This window comes from Protomyctophum parallelum, assembly GCF_964188405.1.
Source record: "Protomyctophum parallelum genome assembly, chromosome: 1".
In the NCBI taxonomy this organism is placed as follows: domain Eukaryota; kingdom Metazoa; phylum Chordata; class Actinopteri; order Myctophiformes; family Myctophidae; genus Protomyctophum; species Protomyctophum parallelum.
The window spans coordinates 13,454,852-13,470,861 of record NC_139697.1 but is presented as its reverse complement, the minus strand read 5'-3'; the positions used below and the strand labels follow the sequence as shown (position 1 = coordinate 13,470,861).

General features: G+C 43.3%; 2 protein-coding genes across 3 annotated transcripts in view; one reads left to right on the top strand and one right to left on the bottom strand.

Annotated features, from left to right (window-relative positions):
* The window catches only part of kat2b (K(lysine) acetyltransferase 2B), a 175,812-nt gene that overhangs the window by 60,413 nt on the left and 99,389 nt on the right, over positions 1 to 16,010 (top strand). The window lies entirely within an intron of this gene.
* LOC310873613 (zinc finger protein 385D-like) overlaps positions 1 to 16,010 on the bottom strand; it is a 61,363-nt gene that overhangs the window by 5,838 nt on the left and 39,515 nt on the right. Inside the window, exons 5-7 of one of the 2 annotated variants that reach the window (XM_083786134.1) lie at positions 6,945 to 7,206; positions 5,112 to 5,299; positions 572 to 676 (exon numbers count right to left, since the gene is read on the bottom strand). In XM_083786134.1, the coding sequence (XP_083642260.1) occupies positions 572 to 676; positions 5,112 to 5,299; positions 6,945 to 7,206 (555 nt within the window). Of the gene's footprint in view, positions 1 to 571; positions 677 to 5,111; positions 5,300 to 6,944; positions 7,209 to 16,010 lie in introns of both variants that reach the window. The other variant, XM_083786135.1, reaches the window with a different exon arrangement.

Sequence of the window (16,010 nt, the reverse complement as noted above, 5' to 3'; positions counted from 1 at the left end):
GAAGTTAATTGAATCCACCTGGTGTCCTTGTCTAACTCGTGTTGTTCAGCGACCCGGGGTGCCATGTGGGTGCAATTAGCTTCCAGATGGGAGAGAGAAGCAGCCGTAGCGGGTGGCCCAGCCTGGGCACCGGCGGGCAGGGTATTGAATCGTTGAGTCACACCTGATGTATTTTGTTATTACCGGTAAATGTGCTTGAGTTTGATTCATTGAGAAATGTATATACTTGGCTGCACGGCGGTGTCGTGCACCAGCCAATAGACTGTTTTGGTGCCCGGCGCCAATATAAATAAAGTCATTAAATGGCGACGGTGGGCCTTTTTACGACTCATCACAGCCCATGTTTCGCCTTGCGTCTCCCTCACAAGAACCCCCTGCAAGCGAAGGTGGAAGTAGAGGATAATTTCCTGGGCCTTCCTGTTTTGACGATGCCAGGCTAAGATATAGGATGCCCAGAGGACAGCTCAGGATTGCTCCATGTGTGTGTGTGCATGTGCGTGTGTGTGTGTACTAGTGTGTACTGTATATAAATGTGAGAGAGCAGGAAATCCAACCACGGCACGGCACTCACCGCCTGCAGGCTCTGGAGGCGCTGAGGGGGCGTGGCGTACGGGCTGAACTTGGGCTTGGCTGGTTTGCCCGCCGCTCTGTCCTTGTGTCTCCTGCTGCTGATGTGCTGGGGGGAGGGGGGGGGGGGGGAGATATTACATTAGTTTTTCTTGACCACAAAATGTTAAGAATGTCATTCTTAAGATAGAATGTTGTTTAGACAGATGCTAGGTTTGATACTTGCCATTCATTTGTCACTATTAATTCATGTACGTTACTGCACTTAAAGTTGTGAGTTGCTCTGGAATAGAGGGTCTGCTAAATAACTAAATTATAATTAGACAGACAGGCTACCAGAGAGAGAGAGAGAGAGAGAGAGAGAGAGAGAGAGAGAGAGAGAGAGAGAGAGAGAGAGAGAGAGAGAGAGAGAGAGACAATACAATACAGCCACATCTCTTAATAATACTATTCATTTTTAACTACGGTAAACGTACACAAAGGGTCAGTGTGAATGGCACTATGTCAGAGCGCAGAACCCTGAGTCCTGGAGCACCTCAGGGCTGCGTTAGCTCACCTGTCCTTTTTTACTCTGTATACAAATGAGTGTAGAAGTGGCAACCCGAACAATTACATCATTACATTCTCGGATGATACTGCCTCGGATGATATACTGATATCTTAGCCCTTCTGGATAAGGATAGGGATTTATCTGACTACTTTTTAGAGGTACAGAAAATTTGTAAAATGGTGTGATGACAACCACCTTATTCTTAACGTTAAGAAGACACAGGAGATGGTGTTTGACCCCAAGAGTATTGGTGATCACAGGTCTGTAGTCAGACAGATAGATTGATACACAATACACAGAGTATCGTAAGCTGTGTTGAGTGTTCAGCTGTGTTTGCTTAGAAAAGTGCCAATGAGCGCATGAAGGAATTACAGGGATACCTGGCAGTGACACAACGCTACTGCTGCTCGTGGCGTCGCCATGTGAACGCTGGAATATTCATAAGAAGAAGAGGTGGCTTTCCATTTCCAAGTGTGTTTTGGATGGCAGATGGCTTTACGGATAGCAACACACAGAGATCGGCGGTGAAACACTGAATATGCATGAACACCTGGCGAAAGTTAACAGCAGTGAAGTAAGTACGATACACAGTCCTGATTACAGAACACCACAGCGGAGCTTGTTTTGTTATACGTCACGACACGGAGACATCAGCAGAATGAATGCCTTGTCGAACCCAGGCTTTGTCACGATTGGATTTATGAGCTTTCTTTTCTTTTGGCTTTCGCCTTTATTTTATATTTTTATGGAGGGACAGGAAATGGGGAGAGAGATGGGGGGGAAGACATGCAGTAAAGGCCGACGGGATCGGGAGTCGAACCCGCGGCACACTGTCAGGCTTGGGCTACCGGCCAAGGTGCCTGGACCGCTGAGCCAAGGCCCAGGCCGGATTTATAATCTTTCTTGTTCTGTGTTAAATCAGTGGTTCTCAGAGTTGGGTCCACTCCACCGGGGACCCCTTGAAGGGGTTCCAGAGGGACCCCCAGCTAAATTATAGAGAAGGAACCGAAGGAAGGGTACGTGACTGTAACTCTGAGATGTATGGTTATGTCTGAGTCATAGGGACTCTATATATGGTTATGTCTGAGTCATATAGACTCTATATATGGTTATGTCTGAGTCATAGAGATGGGGGCGTGGCCCGCCAACCCGCCCGCCCATGAGGCGATCTTTATGAAAGGTTAATGCTGCATTCACATGGGACAGCTCGTTTTTCAGATTCTTTGCCGCGTTTCTCCATTGATTTTTCTATGCACTACGTGCTTACTCAAAGCAATGGTCCATTCATTCATACATTGGGAGGTGAAGCAGCGAACAGTCAACGCCAGCGTCCTCACTTCCCACATTCACACACCATGGTGGCGACCACTGGAGGCAATGCAGGGTTCAGTGTCTTGCCCAAGGAGGACACTTCGACATGTAGACAGGGGGAGCTGGGATTCGAACCGCCGACCCACGGATCAATGGACGACCTGCTCTACCTCCTGAGCCACAGCCGCCCCCAAAAATATTGTTAAAATATTAAATCTATTTACCGTTCCGTGCCGTCCAGCAGGTTTTGCCGTTTGCTGTCTAACACTTGCCTGATTCCATGTGAATGATGCAGCATACCACTTTCTCATTATACATTTTCAATATATATTTTTAAAGATATAGTGTTACACACAGAAGCTGTGAAACACGTTACGGTGTTACGGTACGGTCCTTTTAGCTCTTGCTGTGGAACAGAGCCAGAATAACAGACAGGTAATGGAGACACTTTGGGACACGATGGGACGTGTAGACAGTGTTTCTCAGCCAGGTCGTTGTGACCCATCAGTGGGAAATGAGACATTTCCACATGCAAACAAGGTCAAGGCACGCTGTGATTACTCAGTGGGGGTGGAAAGAGTACAAGAACAGATTCACATTCACATTTAGTAGAAAAACATTGCATATTACAGGAATTATAACCACTTAAGACCAGTATTAAAAAAAAAACTCACAACATGTTGCGATATGACACGTTGAGAGCTTGTAGATGTGGTATTTTGGGGAAAATGTTTTGAATATAATTTTGAAATTAGTTTAGATTTTTGATATGTTTTTGAAATCTTTACCAATGATGACATGCCAAAAATAGGAGTGCCAGGTTCAAAGAGGTTGTTTCTTTGTTTTTTTTAACATATTCTAGCCGTGGCCATTAAAACATATTTTCTGGGTGAAACGTAAAATCAGGCTAGCCTGACAGAAAGATGAAAGTTTGGTTCTTGAGCACAACGACATTTTCTGCGTGTCACTCACCGTCTCCCTCTCCCTACTTCCTGTCACTCCTCAACTGTACCATTCAAATAATGACAGAAAAGCCCCCCAAATAAAGCAGACAAACTTAAAAAAAGAGTTCATGGCCCACAGTTCAATCGATTTAGTTTTAGAACACTTATAACATTTATTATTAAATAATGGCGAGACAAAGTAAAACAATGCCACAGCTGCGTTTCGGATCAAAGCCACGGCCCGCCATGCAGTGGACCTGCACGTTGCAGAACCAAACAGATCTCAACGTCTTGTTCTGACGCTGATGGAGGCTTTTTCTACAGAACATTTTGTTTCTACTGAACAGTGTGTGCCTTGATCTCTTTTTAAGTTCGCCTGCTCTACCTGCTTATAGCGTTGCTGTCGGGCAGAATTAACCTCCTAACGCCATAATTGGAACTTTTCGTGTTTTTGTTTCCCCGTGAATTAACGCCCCACTTGATCACACAAAACATCCAAAGCAGCAGATCCACTTGAAGTGGGGAGTTTTGGACAGATGAGGTTTCCAACCCAACAGAGACGATATACTCGGGATATGTTTGCTATGCGACGATAAACCTCTCCAAAGAACACCTGTCTCCAGCTGTGTGTAATTATAAGGAATGCGAACGCTCTTATCTCTCTTATGTGTAAGCCAGATTGCTTGTCTTGAAAACTACTCGAGTAAAACGTGTCTCTTTTGAAGACTATAGGAATTTCCGTAATGAATACCAATCATTCTCCAGTGATTTTCTTTCATTTCGACTTAAGATTGACTTCGGGGGGGGGGGGGGGGAGGTGGTTCAAAGCAAACTTAAACGGATCGTGAGTGTGATGTACTGTAAAAGCATATCTGGAGGCTACTCTGCAATTCTTACCTTTCAAAAGTTACCTTGGTACTAAATTTAACCTTAGTGAAAGCTACATGACTACATGAGTTATTTTCCATTCTTTTACAGAGATGGAATGAGAAATTTGGGTCCCAAGCCAACAAATATCTGGCTGATGGCTGATATCTAATCTAAGTCTTTATTTTATTGTGTCAGAATTGGAATTCAGAACTCAACAGAATTGTACACTTGACACACTTGACAGCTAATCTGTAGAGCGTGCTATTGCGTGCGCTTTCTTGGAAGAGTTCACTTAGGAATGTGAATCCATTGTCGTGCAATTTCCAACTTTCAGTGCTGCGTGCTCAACGCTTAATCCTAGTCTTTCAGTGTTTGGGTGGCCAAAATATATGAGCACGAAAAAAAAAACACTCCTTGGCCTAAATTCGGCCATAGCCACTTGCCCAAATGTGCTGACCTGAGGTTTCCCGGGTTGGACATAGCGTGTGGAAGGAACACGTCATTCCAACCAGTTCCTTTCCCCTCCATCAGGCGCCCTGGCTGGCCAGGGGGAGGCAGTATAGAGACCAGGATTACTGCTGGTTTTTTGTGAGGTATACCTAGCCTAGGGAACAATGGGAGAACATGCTAACTCCAGACAGAAAGGGCCTTTCGCCAACCCCACCCAGGGTATGGGCACTGATGACGCGGAGGAGAGAACACGCCCCCCAACGTCCCCAGCAGGGAATCGAACCCAGGACCTTCTAGCTGTGAGGCGACAGCACTACCGACTACGCCACCGTGCGCAGTCTCAGAGTCTCAGAGCAGATGTGGTTTACCTGCTTCAGCTGCGTCTCAGAGTTGACGTGCGCGTCGCAGATGTGCTTTACCTGCTTCAGCTGCGTCTCAGAGTTGACGTGCACGTCGCAGATCTCACAGTGGAACGTCTTGTTCTGCAGGCCGGTGGACACCTCCGGCGGGGCGGCCGCCAACTTGGCCTTGACCCCCGACCCCCTGGGGAAGGACTTGATGGCTCCGTCGCCGCTCCGCGCCTCCAGCATGGTCTTGTGCTTGGTGCCTGAGATGAGATGGCGACGGTCAAGGAGTACAAAACCCTTCCCAAACTCCTTCAGCTCAAGAGAGAGAAATCTGGTGACTCGATTCCGTGACCCAAACGTACAAAAATACACTGTGAATGAATCACTTCTTAAGCCCTATTTCAAGGGTAGCGAAAAATTGCCGCTCTACAATCTCACAACACTTCACATCCCGAGACATTGAGAGCTTGTATGTCTGATATTTTAGCTTTATTTGAAATGTAGAAATTCTGGATTTAGAAAATGTTTTCTTCTTGTTTTGGAGGTGTATAAAATCGCGAACCATAAAAACAGTTCCGCCATCCAACAATGAGTCCCGATCTAGTAGGCATGTAACGATTTATTATCGTCAATCGATAAAAATCGATTAGAACTGGTGACAATTTAAATTGATAAAATAAAGGAAAAAAAGTTTTCAGTCGTTTGCTACTGTATTGAAAAAAGGTTAAGAGAAAACACAGTATTGTAAAAAATAAATAAAAGAGAAGATAATTAAGCAATATTAGACGAGAGGGAGTGCTTTACCCTGCATTAATGAAAGGTAAAGCACACCCTTGAGTGTAATATTGCGATTATACAACAGTTACCCTTAAACTCAATTTCATTAAAAGTAAGATATTCCAGATGTAGGCACTACGACCACAAATGTCCCAAGAAACTCACTAGCCTAGCAACCCAGTCGGGCTGCGCTCTGGGAGAACAGAGCAGCTGACATTTATGTTTTGATTAGACATTCCATCATGCTCGTTTGACGCACGGCAAGATGGCTGTTTCAACCAATCAGATTGCTTCCTCGAAACGACCTGTTGTATAATACTGGATTAGTGTAAGAGAAATAATAATACTAAAAAACTGTCATTTGTGTTTAAAATATCGTGAAAAATCGTATCGTGATTTGAATTGTATCGTGATTTGAGAGAATCGTTACATGTCTAGACCCATAGTTTGGGAAACACTGGTCCAATGGACCAAGAAAGATATGCGTTTGTAACCACATGCATCAGTCACTTTATCTTTACATGTACAGCATATTGTACTGCCATTGAAGAGCCTTCGTCCTACTCCTCCTGCCCAACACGCCCTGCTGTCAGGTGCCGCGCCCCAGCCCGTAGGAGTACATGCAGTGACAAATATCACCCTCCCCGCCCGGCTTCCCTCCCCCTGAACACAGGCCATTTGTGTTGGCACAGACGTCCGACAAAGCCGGATGCACCACGGTAGATTGGAACCCACAACCTCCATGGTGGTGGGCGGGGACTTTAGAGGCTGAGGGCTGTATTGTGCGTGTCTTAAGTACCAGGTCTTATTACTTAACTTAAGACCTGGAGGCGTGGTCAATGCTCTTTGGCCACTCAGAATAGCCAAATGGCATTGATCAAGCCTCCAGGTCTTAAGTTAAGTAATAAGACCTGGTACTCAAGACACGCAAAATACAGCCCTCAGTGAGTGCCTACCAAACTAGTTGTTCGTTAGCGTTGCTGTTGCCGTTCATCGTTTTGTAAACTAGCAAACTGCATTTCAAATTTGTGTTGTTGTTGAGTTCATGTTGAACCGGTGTGAACCGTGCAGGTATGATTGAGAACTGAGCAGATACAGATATAGAGCAGATATAGTGTACCGTCTCACCGCTGTTGTGGGCCTGCAGCTGGGAGGCAGAGTTCACAGCCACCTTGCACAGCGAGCAGTACAGGAGACGTCTGGCCTTCTCCTCCTCTGACTCTGTTGTCGTCTCCGCCTCTGGCTCCTCCTCCGCTTCCCAGTCACGCTGCGTCTCCCTCTCCTCGGCTCCCCAGGGGCCGGGAGGCAGCGCGGGCTCGGCGGGGCCGTTCTGCGACGTGGTCTTGGCCGCCGGACACGCCTCTGGTGCAGTAGGAGGCGCTGCTGCTGCCTCTGTGTGAGTCAGAAACACACGCAGTACAAACACAACGTTAATGCGAAAAGACAAGAGCGTGACATGAATGAGAGAGGGTGAATTTTATGGAAAGACATTGTGTGTGTGTGTGTGTGTGAGTGAGAGAGAGAGAGAGAGAGAGAGAGAGAGAGAGAGAGAGAGAGAGAGAGAGAGAGAGAGAGAGAGAGAGAGAGAGAGAGAGTGTGTGTGTGTGTGTGTGTGTGTGTGTGTGTGTGTGTGTGTGTGTGTGTGTGTGTGTGTGTGTGTGTGTGTGCGCGTGCATGTGCATGTGCGACTGTGCGTGTGCGAGAGAATGTGTGTGCATGCCACGGCACGCACGCGTGTGCATCTGAGGACAAAATAACAAAATAACAAGAGCGAAAGATAGACAGTGCACTGGAGAAGAGAAAATTGGATTTATTTTTCACCCACTTTAGCTGGATACCGTAACAGCTGCATCTCCCCCCCCCCCCCCCCAGGCCCCCCCTATATCCACTCCATTCATCACTGTGAGAGAGAGAGAGAGAACAAGAAAGACAGAGAGAGAGAGACAGAGAGAGAGCGAGAGAGTGCAATTCTTTTATGATCCCTGTCAAACTCCTCTAATCTGCCTAATAATCAGTGATTTCCCCGGGGCGTCTTGGTGCGTACTTTCCTCCAAGTGTTTAAACCAACAGCGCCGGTGCAGAGAAACAGAGAGAGGAGGCTTCGTCTCCGCTATCGGCTGTCAAGATTGGAAGGAAGTGCAGGAGTGCCTGCTCCCCGTGGAGGAGCGGGAGCGAGCGCTGATTTAAGGGCTGAGTGATAACAATGTTTATCTCTGCCACGTCGAGACGTTTGTTAGCCAGCGCTCCTTCCCCTGCTCTTAGGGGGACGATAAGGCCCCCGTGGTGGAAAGAAAAAGAAAAGTCATCTTCAGAGGCCAGGCCTCGCTTGCTCTCTCAACTGACTTGTACGACGATGTGGCTTTACTCTCCTTTTCCATCTCTGCTTCTAGAAATAAATCTTTCATTATTAGTCATTAGCCAAGCCAAGCTGTCTACTTGTCCATACGTCTGTGTAGTGTGTACACCTGCCGCAAAATCTGTCTTGGAAGAGCCACCCATCGACTAATCTAATATACGGCAACCTTCCCCTTAGGCATCAGTAAGCAGGAACTGGGGGATGGCAATGAAGGACCGGGAAGTCTGGCGTGATATTGTGAAATCCACGATCTCGACCGCAGTGGAAAAATTATGAATGATGATGTGTGTGTACAGTACTGCGTGTATGTCACTCTGTCTACAAAGTTGTCCACCAGAGGGTGCTAGAATGTCCAAACAATGTGGGCAAACATGGGATGGAAAACATAAATAGAACTAAAGTTGAAGCTTGGTGGCCAACTGGCCATATTGTTGTGTCCTCATATTACGTTTCAAGTTTCAAGTTTATTTGAAAAACATCATCGCATAACAATATGAATTATGAATTATGATTAAGAAGACCTAAACTAGATGTTCAGTTGTAGGTCCGTCCTCGTGAAAAGGATTTAGTCAAAACTCACACAATGACAGTGTGATATCGGGCGGCAGTGGCTCAGTAGGAGGTCTTGGAATACAAAGATTCCAGGTTCGATTCCAATTGTGTGTGTGTGTGTGTGTGTGTGTGTGTGTGTGTGTGTGTGTGTGTGTGTGTGTGTGTGTGTGTGTGCTCGCAAGCTACAGCATAACAGCTGTTTAGCTCATTTAAAACTCATGTACTGCAGCTTAAATGCACTAGGTTGGCTTGAAATAGATGCATTTGCATAATGTTTCACAGAATTGCTACTGGTGTTGGAAAGGGGTCTTGACAGTTGAAATGAAAGAAAACCTCTGCCAATTGTGGGGTTTATTATAATCTAAGGGTGGATGTGCAACCAGCAACTACAGCCCAATTTGTGGACGCACAGATACAAATAAAAATAAATATATTACTATTATTGTGTACAGTATATATTTATAGAGTTTATAAATGTTATGCCCCCATATGTCGAATCAACTAGATTTTCAGTTTACCTCATTCATAATCACAAGCTAAGGCCTAATGATACAATCACCATCTAACGAGAACATAATTAGCAGGACTATTTGGCCAGTGTGGGCTGGTTCAAACCACTTTAGTCTGAATTAGTGTTGATTTGGACAGCAATTTAGTTTAGTAGTTTATTCAATGTGTCTTTGTTTAATCTGACCATAAAGCACATAAAAAGCTAAAAATGGATGAAACAATTACATTACCGGATGGCCCGCCCAGACTACCGGCAGAGTTCTGGAGCAGCAGATTGTGTGTCCCTGGTTTTTACGATTTACGATTTAGGCATTTAGCAGACGCTCTTAATCCAGAGCGATTTACATTAAGCAATAACAAAAAGCATGGCATACATCACATATAAAAAGTAGTTGTCATGAATCCCTAATGGGATTGAATGACCGAGGGTAGCTACTGGGACGTAAGTCGGGACTTGATCACCCCGGCTGGGTCACCCGAGTGAGCGGTATGATGTTACGAGACCCTAAACCCTGAGGACCTTGGCATACATCACTGAGGATACGGATAGGATTTTATTTCTTATGTGTACTGCTGTAACGTTTTATTGCTGTTGTTTTACTCCAGTAAGTGCCTCTAAACTGATGCATTGCCTTTTTATATTGTGGAAAGCACTTTGTAACTCTGTTTTGAAAAGCGCTTTATAAATAAAGTTTATTGTTATTATATTATTATTATACGCATCCATGCGATGTTTTTTAGTACATTTCTGTATTTACTGTATCTGTGATAGGCTGATTATAATAGTCTTGTTCCCGTAAAACTCATTTGATAACTTGTACTTGTTTTGACCCCAGACTTAAACCCTGGGGATAGAATTGGTTATCTATGTAAATGCAGATTCTTTTTTTGTCAGCCTTCTCTGCCAAAGGCATGTTGGTCAAAAAAACACTTTCCTTTTCAATTTCATGCATCGCCTCCAAAGTCCAAACTGTTATATATCCAAAGAAGTCCTACCCTAATCCAGTAGACTAACAGAATACTAAAATATCCTTCAAACATCAGGGGAAAGCAATTCTGGAGAAAGGTAGTGCACTGCATAGTGAATATAAGTCTATATATCACTGGGACACACAGTAAATGAATAGAACTATTTGAAAGTCTAAAGGCTAAAAAAAGGAGCTAACTTTCACCTGTCCCCTGTGGGTCATGGTCTTAAATGACAAGTGAAAGTTATGTCCTTAGGTCATATATCGTTGGTGTCGGGCAGAAACCTCATATCTCCACGTTCTAACTTTGTGTTTTTTGGTAAATTAATGTCAGTGTCACACAAAAGTATCCAAGTAGCAGATCCACTAGCTCCAAACGTGGCCTAAAGCGACATGTTGAGAGCTTGTTGATCTGATACTGTAGCTACAGGTATGTTTTTATTTGAGTCTTGAAGAGCAACAGTTTTGGACATATGAGGTTTCCACCCGACAGAGACAATATAATAGTTTAGTCTACCAATACATTGTGCGTGTCATTGATGTGACCCTGATGAGGAAGTCTATCCTGTCGAAACGTTGGTTTCTGTATTTTAATAAATGTATTTTGCATCGTGGCTATGAGCTGTGCAGCCTCCTAATAAAACTCATTTATGTTTAAAGGATCTCTGGCTAAACCTCATATGCCTTAATACATTATGATTGCCATATATAACACAAATTAAAAATGAAAAACACATTTTAGAAACAGTTTGTCTTTCACTCAATATGGACCGCTTCCGTTGCAAGTTGATGATGTCGTATGTCCATGCGTGGTCCAGCCCTACTGTATGTAATAATAATACTAAATATTAAATATTTGTATTAGCAATTTAGCAGATGCCATAGGGCTGAACCACACATGGACAAATTTCATCATCTACTTGCGACTCCCTATTGAGTGACAGATGAACAATTTCTAAAATAAATACAATATTTAAGGTGTAAAGTTATAGAGGGCAACAGTCTAGCCATGCCAGGCAAATTATAATATATTACGCCATATAAGGTTTATCCTTGTAACAGTAATACTGTGTCTCTCAATCCGGAGATATTGTTTTTACAATCAGCCACATAGTAGCATGCTTGGCAACGAATTAAAAGGTAGATTTTCGATTTTTACAAGGGCACGACTTGATCATTATCCCCTCAAGCAAAACGATTAAACATCAGTATAGCCTAATAGACACTTTAAAATGCATAGGTATGCAACTATGAAATATAGACTTATCAGCCACACATTCATCGTTTTCCCATGGTTATGGTCACGTTAACCGGCGCATTTCCATTATCCCCGCAGCTAGAGATTTACAGGTATTTCACATTTTCCTGGATCAGAAAACTTCAAACTTCAAAACCTTGCAGTAACTGCATGGCTCATCAAGTCCTGGACGGAGCGCAGTGGAGCGTTAATGACAGACCGACCAACAGCTGCAGGGTGTTGGAACGTAAAGCTCCACTCGGTGTGATTTGTTCTCCCTCAGCGGTGTCAGTAGAAATGTTTAATTGATCCCCATCGCTCGGGCCCGCTGCGATCAGCTGAGTTATGAAGTGATTGCTAAACTATTGTGATTAAGCCGTTTCTGTTATTCCACTATGCCACGGAACCGCTCTGAGAACCGTCAGGGATGAGACGCTATTATCGTTTATCGTGATAAAGAAAGAAAAACACAATAATCGTATCACAGAGAATTAAATTTAGTCTTCCGTCGTAGGACGAATTAGCTTTTGTTGAGCTGCAAATTCAGCACCCCTTAGACCCTCTATACTTGATGAAACGGACCTGTATAGAATGCATTTGGTACTCTCTTATGTCACTGTACATAACAAATAGCAGATCTACAAGCTCACACTGTGTTGCATTGCAACATGTTGTGAGCTTGTAGATCGGCTACTTTTTGGAAAACATTCACCCCAGAATAGGGATGTTGGGGGTTCAAGTGGTTAAACAAAAGTGTCACTTCAAGTATTAAGCATATTTAGATTATCGCAATAATATCATTAATCACAATTATTTTTGCCGCAATAACCGTGACATGTCATTTTCATATCATCCCATCCCTTCAGTTTATGTTGCACTACTGTGGTTCTAAAAACTATTTAATTTCAAGGATAAACATAACTCTGAGATTGTACAAATGGACCGAATGAACCCGTTGTTATGATCTGATCGCCCATGGCTGTGTATAATGTACTTGATATGTTTTGTGCACTGCCTGAACAACTGTAAGCATACTTTATAGCTACTGGAGACATCTCAGACAGCAAGGTCAGCTTGCTGCAGCTAGCGGTTGTTATGTCTCAGTGTTGTTAGTCTATATATTTCCTGTATGTGTGTAATAAACTTTGTGAACCCTTGGCGTGATACTGTCTTGTGTCCCGTTATTTGTTCTCCCGGGCACGTCGACCACCGCCGTACCAAAGGAATAATTCAACTGGATTGTCACACACCACCCAGCCTGCACACACACTACCAGTCTGCCAGAACCAGACGAGGGTCCAATTAGATTCTACAACACCCGTAAGCATCGAATTGGTTCCATTTGCACACTCTCAGTGTTGTGAGTTACAAACTTGTATTTGGAACCCACCTCGAGGCAAACCTGCAAGTCCCTGGACTCCACTTTGAGAGCCACTTCTTTTTCTAAATTTTCTAAATTACACTCCATTCTCGGATCGGCACTCTGTATCGACCGACACGCAGGGTATCGGAATCAATATCAGGAAGGAATATATTGGTATCGGTACATCTCTCTATTAATAACAGTGCCACACCGTTTGGCTCTGTTTTGGTACAGAACAGTCCAAACCCAGTCACCACGCTTACAGAACCACGGCCAGCCTAATGGACCCGGTAGCGTGGCAGGGACATTCCACGGTTTGATTGAACGCTTGATTCCGATTGGTCAATCACTGACTTCATCGGTGTGTTATTTTGGGATAAAGACCGAGTCTTTGAATAATGATCAAAGACTCGGAGCACCTGGCTCATATCAATCTGTGCTGCTTGATGTCATTTACAGCTAAACAAATGTTTCTGAAAACATATTGAAGCGAGTCTCGCAGTAACCTAATTTTTATTTTCCCCATTAAAGAATATATACATATAATCTAAAAACACTTCCTTGCAATGGGAGCACCTGGCATAAATTATTGGACCGCATCCATTACCGTAAGCAATGAAATCATTTAAAAATGAATCAAATCGTTTTGTTGTTATTTAGTAAGTAGCCGTGTAATAAGCAGGCCATTATTTAGAAATAAACTCCTTCACGCTTCACGTCAGGGTCTAATTATCCTGTCAGAGTTTATTTCTCAATAATTACTTGATTATAATTTATTATCCCTTGCGTATTCAATGATTGGTTTTTAGGCCTTGTGAAGTGCATGTCTGAATGTAGTGCTACTCAGAGGTGTAAAGTAACTAATTATACTCAAGTACTGTACTTAAGTACAATTTTGAGGCATTTATACTTTACTTATACTTTTACAATTTCCAATACGTTTAAACTATTTTAAAACTTTAGTTACTAGTTACTTTAGAGATAATTTTGATTTATATTACTTCAACCCTACACATTTCGGCCATTTGAAAATAGCAGATCTACAAGCTCACAATGCGCCGCAATGCAACACATTGTGAACTTTGGCTAAGTACATTAAGTACATTTTGATGCTGATACTTTTACTTGCGTAAAACATTTCAGTACTCTCTCCACCACTGGTGCTACTGCCTGTCAGTTGAGGAGAGAAAACAGTACGTTTAGAACGGCATCAGTTATCACTTTGCTGTTTATTAGAGCAGTGTTTCTAAAACTTTTACATTTCAAGGTCTCCCCTCAACTCTGACAGTATGCAAATGGTATCAAATGGACCTGTTGGCGTTCATTTGGTTCCATTTGTATACTGCCATAGTTACATACTGTAGTGACTAGACTGAGCTGTGGACATTGCTCTGTGCCCTTATGTCTCTATGTATGTAACTGTGTTTTTATTTCTGTTTTTGTGTTATGTCAAACGTGTGTATATGTGTTGCATACAATGCTGCTGGGCCGCAAGACAAATTTCAGTGACAATAAACTGAATAAAGTACTACTGGCCCAGGCGGTGGCATAACCGTCTGGGCACCCGACTGGTAATCCAGTCGCAGTGTGACGCGGGTTCGACTCCCGAGCCCGACACGGCCTTTACTGCATGTCTTCCCCCATCTCTCTCCCGTTTCCTGTCAGCCTACTGTCTGTCCCTTCAAAAACCAATAGAAAAAAGCAAAAAGCAATAGCAAAATAGCAAAAAAAGATCTTAAAAAGAAAAGAAAAAAAATACTACTGACGATAAAGTACTATATCATATCATACAGACTTGCATGGTACGGGTCAATTTAGATTCCCTGGCCTAAAAGAACCCACAGACTCCCTGGCTGGGATCTACTTTCTTTTAGAACCACTGTATTAGAGGTTATTCAGGTAAATTATTATTATTCAGGTAAATGGTTATTCGGGTAATTTCATTCTGTGAATGAAAGCTGTGGATCAGCACTCAGCAAAGCACCTCCGTTCCAATGCCAAACTATAGGATCTAGGAAGTCAAGGCATATTTTACTCTTTAACAGACAAACAGTAATGGTTCATTTGGTTATATTAAACTTGAAAAAGTTCTGCATAATAATGCATAATTTGGCTCTGGAGTGAATGCAATTCATCCATAAATTGCGACAGCAAAAAAAGCAGAAATGTGTGTGTGTGTGTGTGTGTACAGTATACAGCCCTGGACTTCATCCTCCTACTCCTGTATCTTTTGGTTTTCAGAGTTGCTAAACGAGCAAGCTAGGTTTGAAAAGAACATATTGGGTTGTTTGATCGTGACATCCCTAGTTAATTTAATGTAAAGGGATTGTGACATTAACATTTTCTTATTTCTTTTTTTTGATTTTCTGTGGTCTGGGGTTTTCTGACTCAAACAAGTGCTCTGATTTGCTTGTGGACTGTGAAGTAAGAGTGTGTTTCACAAAACCCCCGGACCACAGAACATCTTTAACTTTAATTAACATTACATGCCCATAGAGACGTTTTGCTGCGGTATACTGTGTCTGCGAATTGAGACTGATCTCTCTATTCTCCCTACGCTGTGCTGTGCCTCTTGGATACCGGAGAACTCGCCAGTTTACCAAGTCGCTGCGGCGAAAATCTTCTTCATCGTTATGCTAACATGCTGTCTTCATCAGTGTACTATGTCAAACTCACAGATGTTATAGTTCATCACATTCTTTGTGCAATTAAATGGTGAAGTATATTTTACTCCCACCACACTAACTACAACTAGACTAAATAGAGACAAAAAGGCTGAATGAGTTTCTCTAAACTAGAGTACCAGGCATCAAAGCCTCAGACGCTCAGACGATCGGATGAAGAACACGCAGGCAGAGAGATGAATTGAAGTGTAGAGTTGACCATTTATTCAATCAAAAGACAGAGTCCAGAGTGACGGAATAGCATCAGCAGCTTCCCCGTGGCCATGCTGTGCCACGGGAGCACATGGACAGACTAACCACCCCTTGTGGCTAGCCTGCTACAAGACTCCCTATTTCCTTCACAACATCACATTATATGCAGTTTTCCATCAAACACTTGGGTTTCTGGGTGTTGGTTGATTTTACATACATAGGAATAGCAGATGCAGATCAACAACTTGCATAGGAATAGTAGCTGGCACCTACGTGTGTTTTGATTCACACCTGAGAGAAGCTACAGGAGTAATGAACAATGCAGAGTACTT